At 36.7% G+C, this 8,770-nt stretch overlaps 1 protein-coding gene across 4 annotated transcripts; it reads right to left on the reverse strand.

Moving 5' to 3' along the window:
* Positions 1 to 3,188: 3,188 nt before the first annotated feature.
* LOC113757628 (putative late blight resistance protein homolog R1B-8) lies at positions 3,189 to 8,144 on the reverse strand. 4 transcript variants are annotated; one of them, XR_003466439.1, is made up of 4 exons: positions 4,048 to 8,144; positions 3,870 to 3,963; positions 3,663 to 3,781; positions 3,189 to 3,568 (listed from the first exon to the last, which is right to left on the reverse strand). XR_003466439.1 is itself a non-coding variant. In XM_027300780.1 (3 exons), exons 1-2 carry the CDS (start codon positions 8,006 to 8,008, stop codon positions 3,917 to 3,919), a joined length of 4,008 nt encoding a protein of 1,335 aa, XP_027156581.1. In that variant the 5' UTR covers positions 8,009 to 8,144; the 3' UTR covers positions 3,189 to 3,781; positions 3,870 to 3,916. The 4 variants fall into 4 exon arrangements, 3 of the variants coding, with proteins under 3 accessions (XP_027156581.1, XP_027156582.1, XP_027156583.1); XM_027300780.1 differs by having other exon boundaries at positions 3,189 to 3,781; XM_027300781.1 differs by having other exon boundaries at positions 3,189 to 3,793.
* Positions 8,145 to 8,770: the final 626 nt, after the last annotated feature.

The following is an 8,770-nucleotide window of genomic DNA, read 5'->3' on the forward strand; positions in this document are numbered from 1 at the left end:
ATTATTTAAAATTATAGGGGTTTATAAGAATTTATCCAAAATTTTTTTTTTTTTTTTGCCAATTTGTTATTTAAAAAATACAAATTTCAATTGAGAAGATCTCAGCCTTCTCTTTTTTTTTTTTTTATTGCAATGGATAATATAGCATCACATACACCAAAAGTTACAAACATGTATATAATGCATTTAATGATTTACTTGAATCGCTTAATATGTTAAATACTCCCAAAAGTGTCGAGAAAAGGAGAAATGATAACGAAAGACTAACATTCCTATCTTCTTTATTGCAATTGTGCATGGTGCTTCTTGTAGTTCGGACTATTGGGGGTTTCTTTTTTTTTTTCAACTTTAATGACCTTTCATTTTTGTGTGTTTAATTTTGCTAGATTAGTAGCAATTAGCCCTTGCTGACGTGGAGTAGTACTCCGCTTTGGTTCTTTTCTTTTTTCCTTTTTTTTTGTGAAATGATTTGAAGGTTAATTTTTTTTATCAAGTCAAGAAAAGGTTGACATTTTTGCTTATGGTTCTTTTCTCTATATAGTTTTTTTGGGTTAATTACATTTAGCTCCCCTGAGGTTTAATCAAATTACCATTTACTCCCTGGAATTTAGCCAAACTACAAAAAGGTCCCTCAAACTGAAAGATGTATAACAGATACACCCCTCCCGTTAGTCCGTTGTTGTTGACTGTTAAGATTATAATGATGCCATCAACAAATTTAATGAAATGCCCCTAAATCCATAACCTTCCCCTTCCCTTCGTTGCTTCTCTTCAAAATCTAGACTACTCCATTTACCACCGTTGACATAACTATGGCAGCAAAATCATCGAGACATATTATTGATACCTCTTTCATGATCATTTTCTTGATGAGCACGTTTTCACTGTTAAAATCATAATAAGTTTATAGAAATTTAATTGTCTTCATCTCTATTATTCCCATAACAACCATTCTTTTAACTCCATTATAAGCAGAGAAAAAATCCATTTGATAATATCAAACCCAATGACCAACTACAGATATAACCCAGAGTTGAAAAAATGATTATTTGGAACTCTAAATACCCGCATGAATTAAGTCAGATCCTGGTTGATAACCATTAATTCCTCATTGACAATTTGAGTGAGTTTGAGATTGTACTCGTCTCTGGATTGGTCGATGTGGTTGTGGTAGTTTCAGAGAAGGGAAATACAACAAACAAGATTATTGGCCGACAAAGGGTTACATACTTGTAGAGACTCTTTTGTGATGGATTGAGTGAACCTTTACGTTGCTTCTATAAATTTTCTTTCGTTGCTCAATTGTTGGTTTCCTTTTTTACTATACTTTTTTTCCATTCCTTTCTTTGCTTTTCAATTTTTAATTTCTTTTTTGTTTTCTAGGCTTTCCTTCTTTCTTCATTTTCTTTCTTTTGTTCCTTTTTGCACATATTTTATCAAATTTGATTATTACATGCTTGGTTTTATTTTTTTTCTTTTATACTGGTTAAAAACTGTTTTATTTAAGTAGCAAACTCTTAGTTTAATTCGTTATTATTGAAACTACCTTCGATTTTTTAACGGTAAGTTTTCTCTAACTACAAGTTTTTACAAAGAGGGTAAACATGACATTTTACTACTTCTATTTAAGTGTCTTTGAAGGAGTTACTTAAAAAGGAGGTGCTTGTAATATTACCAAACCACAGGGATTTAATGGTAGTTTGGTCAAACCACAAGGGAGGTAGATGTAATTAATCCTTTTTTTTTTTTGTTAAATGATTTAAGAGTTAATCTTTTTTCATCTAGCCATGAAAAGTTTAACTCTTTTTTTTTAAGTTTTGATTAATCAAAAATAAACTTTTTTTTTATAAAGTTTTGACTTTATCGTGATACTTTATATTGAAACATAAGGCGCAATTTTATTACCATAGGGGATTATGATGTTAAATGTACTACCAAGTGTTAAATGCAATTCGTCCCATACATACATATTTTTGCTCAATAAAAACAGGAACAAAGAAAAAGCAAAAAATTAAGAATGGAACAACCATAAATTAAGGAGCTATTTGGTTCAAATTGTACAGTCAACTTCTGTATGAGTATAATAAAGTGGATAATAATAATAGGTTTTGATGAAAACCAAAGACCAAAGAGTATTTGATAACTTCGTAGTAATGAATTTTAAAAGTTAGAAAAATTTCCTCTTTTTTTTTCAAATATTATATGTATTTTTTATATTTTATTTTTGTTTTGTTTTGTTATCTTTCTTTTTACTTCTCTTTCTCCTTCTCAAGAAATCTTCGCCGCCGGCAACAGCTGCCCACACCGGACTCGGCGGACGGTCGTCGTATTTTTTCACATCAATTTACATGATTTGAACACTTTTTTAAGTAGATTCAAGAGTTGTTGAAAGAAAAGTGACCCTACGGTAATAAAACTGCCCCTTAGGCACTGCAATTCACAAAGCTGATTACAACGCTAAAACACAGTGTGTGTTTAGACTTGCAGGATGCCTATTGCACTCTGCTCTCAACTTTTTCTCCTGCGAAGAATGCTACGTGAGTCTATTATCTAAGCATTCTACCAAATTTTAATACGTAATGTCCAAAAACTTGGATGCACTTTTTAGCTGAGAGCAATTCGCAATTTTTTTTAGCTTAGTGACGCATTAAGAACAAAATATCCACCACAACCTTTTTGGACCTCAGTAGCAGTTTTCGTTGTCTCTATTTTTAGTTTTTTGTTGGTAAATAGTTGGTAGTACCACCAATCTGGCTGCAGTTTTGCTTCTTTGAACAAGCAGTTCGAAATTTGAAGCATTTTCCATTGCAACATATTAGAAATCTGTAACTCGAAAAAAAATAATCTGTTGCAGTACTGCTGTTTTAATAATCCTAAATTGAACAAAAACGAAAGTTGACATCGGTTCTGGGAGGGGTTTGGGTTGGGTAGTTAAGTCCCTGGGATGATTTCAAGAGTTGCCGGCTTTTGGAGTACAATCTAGGATTAGGGTTAATTAATTAACAAAAATCTATCACTGGAGTTGAAAAAAAGAAAGTTGAATCAGAAGAAAATGGGCATCACAGACACTTTTAATGGTTGATGGCTGCCATTTCAAATTTCCTTCACTAAAAACAGGGATTTCCTTAAGAAGGTAGTATGGATAAACAGGAGGAGTAAATAATAGATATGTAAATGAACAAGACACGGATAAAAAATCACGTTCACTATAAACAAAAATACAATTTGTCCATCATTGAGACATATTTAATACTATAAACAAAATCTAAAATTTTATCCTTCTTATCCTACTCAGATCTTCATCACGTATTGCAAGTTAATTACTGAGAGAAAAATATACCATCCAATTCAATTTGGTGCATGCTTTTTTCCTTTTGAGCAAAACAATGCAATCTACAAATTTTTCACTTGATTCCAATAGTCATTTTCATTTGATTAAGAGCAAATGGAATTTGTATTGCTGCACTTTCGGAGTCTGAGCTACAAGCAACACTTGATCCCCTTCCAAATGTGATCGGCGAAGAGAGATCCCCTTCCAACACTTGATGAGCTGGAATGAAGAGACTATCTGTCAAGAACAAGATCAAACTGGAAGTTTAAATAGCTGATGAAGCTTCCGGTGAGTGAGAGATCCATCCAGTTGAAATATTCAATTCAAGAACCTTGCCAGCATCAGAAATGCTTCCCTAGTTGAGGGATCCGTTGCAGGCCAGTAATGCAAGAAGGCTATCAAGTCATCCATGCATCTCCAGCAGTCTGTGGTTTTATTTTGGATGTCCTCCTGTACGGTACGCTGCTGCATTAGGTACTTGAATTAATGAAAGGAACTAGTAGAAGAAAAAAGAAATAGAGAATTGGAGCATTGATACCAGACAATTTACGGGCAAAAACTTGGCAGTACAGTTCCAATATCTGTTTAAAAGTCAGATGCTCTTTCTATAAAACGAAGAGCACCTATGTAGGCTGCAAAACATGAAGTAGGTGAAATTAATAGCATTGAACTGATTGAACATATACAAATAGAACATCAAAGAAAATATATCTAACCTGAAAATTCGATCCTTATTTTGCTTCTGAGACGGGCCAACTTTAACCGATCAGAGCGCCTATCTATCATTAATTTTAGATCATTATTTCCCATATCCATCTGTTGGTGTTGAATTTGCTTCACAGAAGTCACAACAGACGCACGGCAGCCTTCGAGCTCAATCATGTCAAGAGTGAGGGCTTCCCCTAAACAAGAAGGGACCTCTTCCAGCGATTCACAAGAACTCAAAACCAATTTCTCAAGACAGCAAAAATTATCAGAAGAGGCGGTCCACCATCGAAAGTCCAACTCTGACAATTCCAAGAATCGGAGGTTTTGGAACTCCCCTTCTTTCATTTCCCACTTTTCCCCCACAAAGGAATCACAGCCTAATTTAAGGACTTCAAGGTTGGGCAGCTTTCCAATTGCTGAAATTTTACTCCATGGCTGACGATTATTTGAGAGAGTCAACTTTCTCAAATTCAATGGGAATTCAAACTCATATCCTTTAAAACTGCTCATCTTAAGTGATTCTAGTCGACTCAAGTGCTCCAGCACGAGAATACCATCGTGCACTCCGTCATGGACATCCACGCATTTTAGCCTGCGGATGCTCGGAATCTTTGTCAGTGTCTTTTGCAAGCTTTGAGGAGAGGAATCAATTGCAAGGGTTAAAGTGTCTAAATGTATTAAATCTGGTGAGCCTTCAAGATTGTCGATGGGAAATTCGAAACCACTTCCATTAGATGATACGACAAGATGCCTCAATGTTTTAATGTTCCAGATAGTGTTTGGTAACAAAATGCACCCTCCACGGGGTTTTATTATGACAAATGTTTCTAATCTCGAGAGCTTGGCTATTGCAGATGGGATACCAGCTTTACTGTCCAATCTAATGTTCAAGTACCTCAAGTGAACAAAGAATACTACTACTTCCTCTGAAAAAAAAGCCAAATTGTAACCCAAATCCAACACTCTAATAAGTTTAGATGATAGAAGTTTGAACCAAATTTCACCCAGTTCCGCTTCCTCATAAACATCAAAGAAGAGCAAAGAACGCAAATTGGGGAAAAATAGCATTGACTTTTTGAGTCCCTGACTCGTAGTAGGGTAAATAGCTAGTCGGTGGGGGTTACACTGTCCAATAAAAGTAAGATGATCATCCCCATGTGAAATTTGTAGAAAACTTTCTTCTCTTGCTTTTGCCACACAAAACTCACGTACCAAATCATGAACTCGGCAAACTTTGATCCCACCTAAAGATCTTTGTTTGGTAGCCATAACTAGACTTCTCCCAATCAAATCCATCAAATAGTCATCCGCCACGTCCTCTAAACTCTTTCCTTCAGTTTTTTGCACGAATCCTTCAGCCATCCAAAGCCATAACAACTTTCTGACAGGAATGTCTTTATCTTCTTGAGATGCACCAAAATAAAGAAGGCATGGCTTCAAATAATCTGGTAAATAATTGTAACTGTGCTCAATTGTCTTCATGCAGTGCTCATCGTCAGCAAAAATGCTAGACCTTAGACGTCTTGCAACTTCTTCCCAGCAATCTTGCTCAGTAGTAGCGAGAATTCCAGCAACGAGGACAATGGTGAGAGGTAGGCCCTTGCAGTCTTTTGCTACGTGCTGTACAACTTCCCTTAATGCTGGAGGACAATAATCTTCTTTGGCAAATAGCTTCTTCTGCAGCAATTCAAAACTCTCCTTATCGGTAAGTGGGCGAAGATGGTGGGGCTGGCTATCAGGTTTAATTTGCAATGATAAATTCTGAAATCTGCTGGTTAAGAGTATCCTGCTTCCATTGCAGTCATCTGGGAATGAGTGTTTCAACAAATTCCACCCTTCAATATCCCAAACATCATCCAAAACAATGACATACCTCTTCCTTTTCAAACGCTGATACAACGTTTGAGCCAAATCATCTTCATTCATCTCATGCCATTGATCATCACGCTGATACAACATTTGAGCCAAATCATCCTTATTCATCTCATGCCATTGATCATCTTCATTCATCTCATGGCATTGGTCAGAACTGTTAGAATCAATAACACTCAAAATCTGCAGTAACAAATTGTGCTTGCTATATACTTGAGAAACAGTACACCAAGCAAGAATTTGGAAGTGGAACTTTATTGAAGTATCACCATACACATTATTGGCTAAAGTTGTCTTACCAAGCCCAGGCATACCTACGATGGCAACAACATCCAACTGGCTTGATCCTCTCGTAAGTCTATCAATTATACTTTCTACCTCATCATCGAGACCTACCAGAGCTTCATTAAACGTTGGAGCAGTAACTTGTGCCGGCATGTGAATGGTAATCTTGGTTAGCCTCTGGGTTTCAACATCATATCTTATGCTATCATAGATCTCTTCAGCCTCTATCTTCACAAGCTTGATATCTCTAGCAATAGCATCCAAACAATGTTCATGTTGATCACCAGCCAGTGCAAAGTCAACTTCTAGTTCTACACTGTAAGCAACCTTCATGACACGACTCCAAAGAGCTTGGAGTTTTTCATTTCGTTTGCGCTGCTCTACAACATTTCCTAGAAAAGATCTTAAGAAGACAAGATCTTCTAGGATGGTGCGTATTTGATCGTTTGGGAAAGCAATTGAAGCAGCTGTAGAGCTTGCTAGTTCCTTGAGAGTTTCTAGAAGAGAATCAAGAGAGCCGAGTTCATTAGTCCTAGGGAAAGTAAGTGATGATGATGATGGTGCTGAATAAATGTGTCCAACTTCAGCAATGATCAACTTGAGCACTTCGAGCAGATGAGAAAGTGCCAGATCTGTTTCTTTGTGCAAGCCTTCTTTCATTTCGTTCACAGAAAGGGAGACAATCACAATACCTGCATCAGAGACCACAAATCCAATTAGATCCTTCATTTCATCATTTAGCTCATCGAACTTCTCCTGCTGCCCGCTAAGAAAGATAACCAGGAATCTTAGTCCCTGGTGGAGTTTTAACATTTGATCCTTCACTGGAACTAGGAAACTTGTATAAGATTCTAATAGCTCCATAAGACTCTGCAGGAGATGATCAATAAATTCAGTCACAAGATGCTTATTCTCCTTCATAGTGAAAGTGTAGGACGATCTTGATAACTTGGAAGCTGCCAAGACATTGATATACATTTCTCGGACCTGGGGGTCAATGGGATCAATCTTCTTGTGTATCAGTTCGAAAATTTCAGGTTTCATCTCATTGTGAACTTGTTCATTATTTATCTGAAACCAGTATCTACACATCAGGCTTGCAGCATTGACAGCCGCAACTTCGACGTGGACCAACAGATCTTTTGATTGCTGAACCTCACAACCTTGAAGTGTGGCAAAACCAATGAAACTCTTCAAGAACATTAGCTTCTTTTCAAGAATTTTCAGTACAATTCTCTGAGCTTCGTCAACTTCATCTTCTACGCGGCAAAGATGCCTCAGATTCTCTGAAATGGAGTCAATAAAATCCATAGCTAGTTGTGAATCTCCCAGCGAGTAGTAGAGCAACCAACTGGTGATGTTGAATTCCTCGATATCAGTTTCAGAAAAACACCTCATATTTTCCTCGATTTTGGCGAGCTCACAATTGATATGACTAAGATCTGACGCACCTTGTTTAAATCTGAAAAAAGCAGAGTCAAGTCCCAGCAGTATCCCCATAACCAGATCTTGAATCCTGAACGAAATACTGCTAGGTCTCAATCTGTCAGACTTGGCATCACCCCTGTTCTCCTTATCATATCCCAAACACGTACCCTGGTTGCTCCTCCTCCTACACTTTGTTACATACAGATGAAAGGTTTTCAATAGACGTATCCCCACCTTCAGCTTCCGGCTATGAGAACATAACTGCCGGATATCAGAATCAAACTGCCAGTTCACCTTTTTGGTAAAATTCCCTTCAAGCCGGCCCAGATAATCTAAAGCAGAGTCGAAGCAACTAGTGCTACTGCTGGAGGAGATGTTCATCATGGTATCTGCTTTTCACTCTGATGTTTGATTTCTGTCTGTTGTAGCTATTGATATTCAAGATCTGCAACTTTCTTATGATCTAAGAACAGGAAGAACAGCAGTCACACATTGCCGTCAAGGATCAAGACTATTTTTTTTCAATATATCTGTGTGCGTGTGGTATGTCTGGTTGAAGTACATCGCAAGACTTTTCCTTCTTCGCGGTGAAACAGAAACTTTTCAAGGGAAGATTGTACCAACAGGCATATGCTGTTGGTGACCCGCCATACCAATGAGCTTCTGCCATGTCAATATGGCGGGCCTAAAGAACCAAAGTGGAGAAGGGTTGTCCCATGTAGGTAGCAGAGTGCAATTATTGCTCGCTTTAATTTGTGACAAGCATGCTATATGAGCAGGACTAGACTTGTTTTCAGCATTACAATATTCAATCAAATCTAAGTATTCAATCAATGTGTGGCACAAAAAATGAACACTTCAGATTACCATGGGGTGGGTTTTTTTTTTTTTTGTTGACAAATTACACTTTAGCCCCATAGGTTTAATATTTTTGTACATAACCCTCTTATAGTTTTAAAAACTATGTATAACCTTTTCATGGTTTGAATTAAGTTGTCAAAATGACGGAAATGGTCATTCGTAACGGAATCTTTAAAAATGTTGAAATTACCTTTGTTTAAAAATTAAATTGGCTGAAATTACCAAAATATATAGACATAATATACATGAAACTAATCTCATATGATTTTATGTTTTACCACATAA

Source organism: Coffea eugenioides, unplaced genomic scaffold (assembly GCF_003713205.1).
Source record: "Coffea eugenioides isolate CCC68of unplaced genomic scaffold, Ceug_1.0 ScVebR1_3155;HRSCAF=4315, whole genome shotgun sequence".
Taxonomy (NCBI): Eukaryota; Viridiplantae; Streptophyta; class Magnoliopsida; order Gentianales; family Rubiaceae; genus Coffea; species Coffea eugenioides.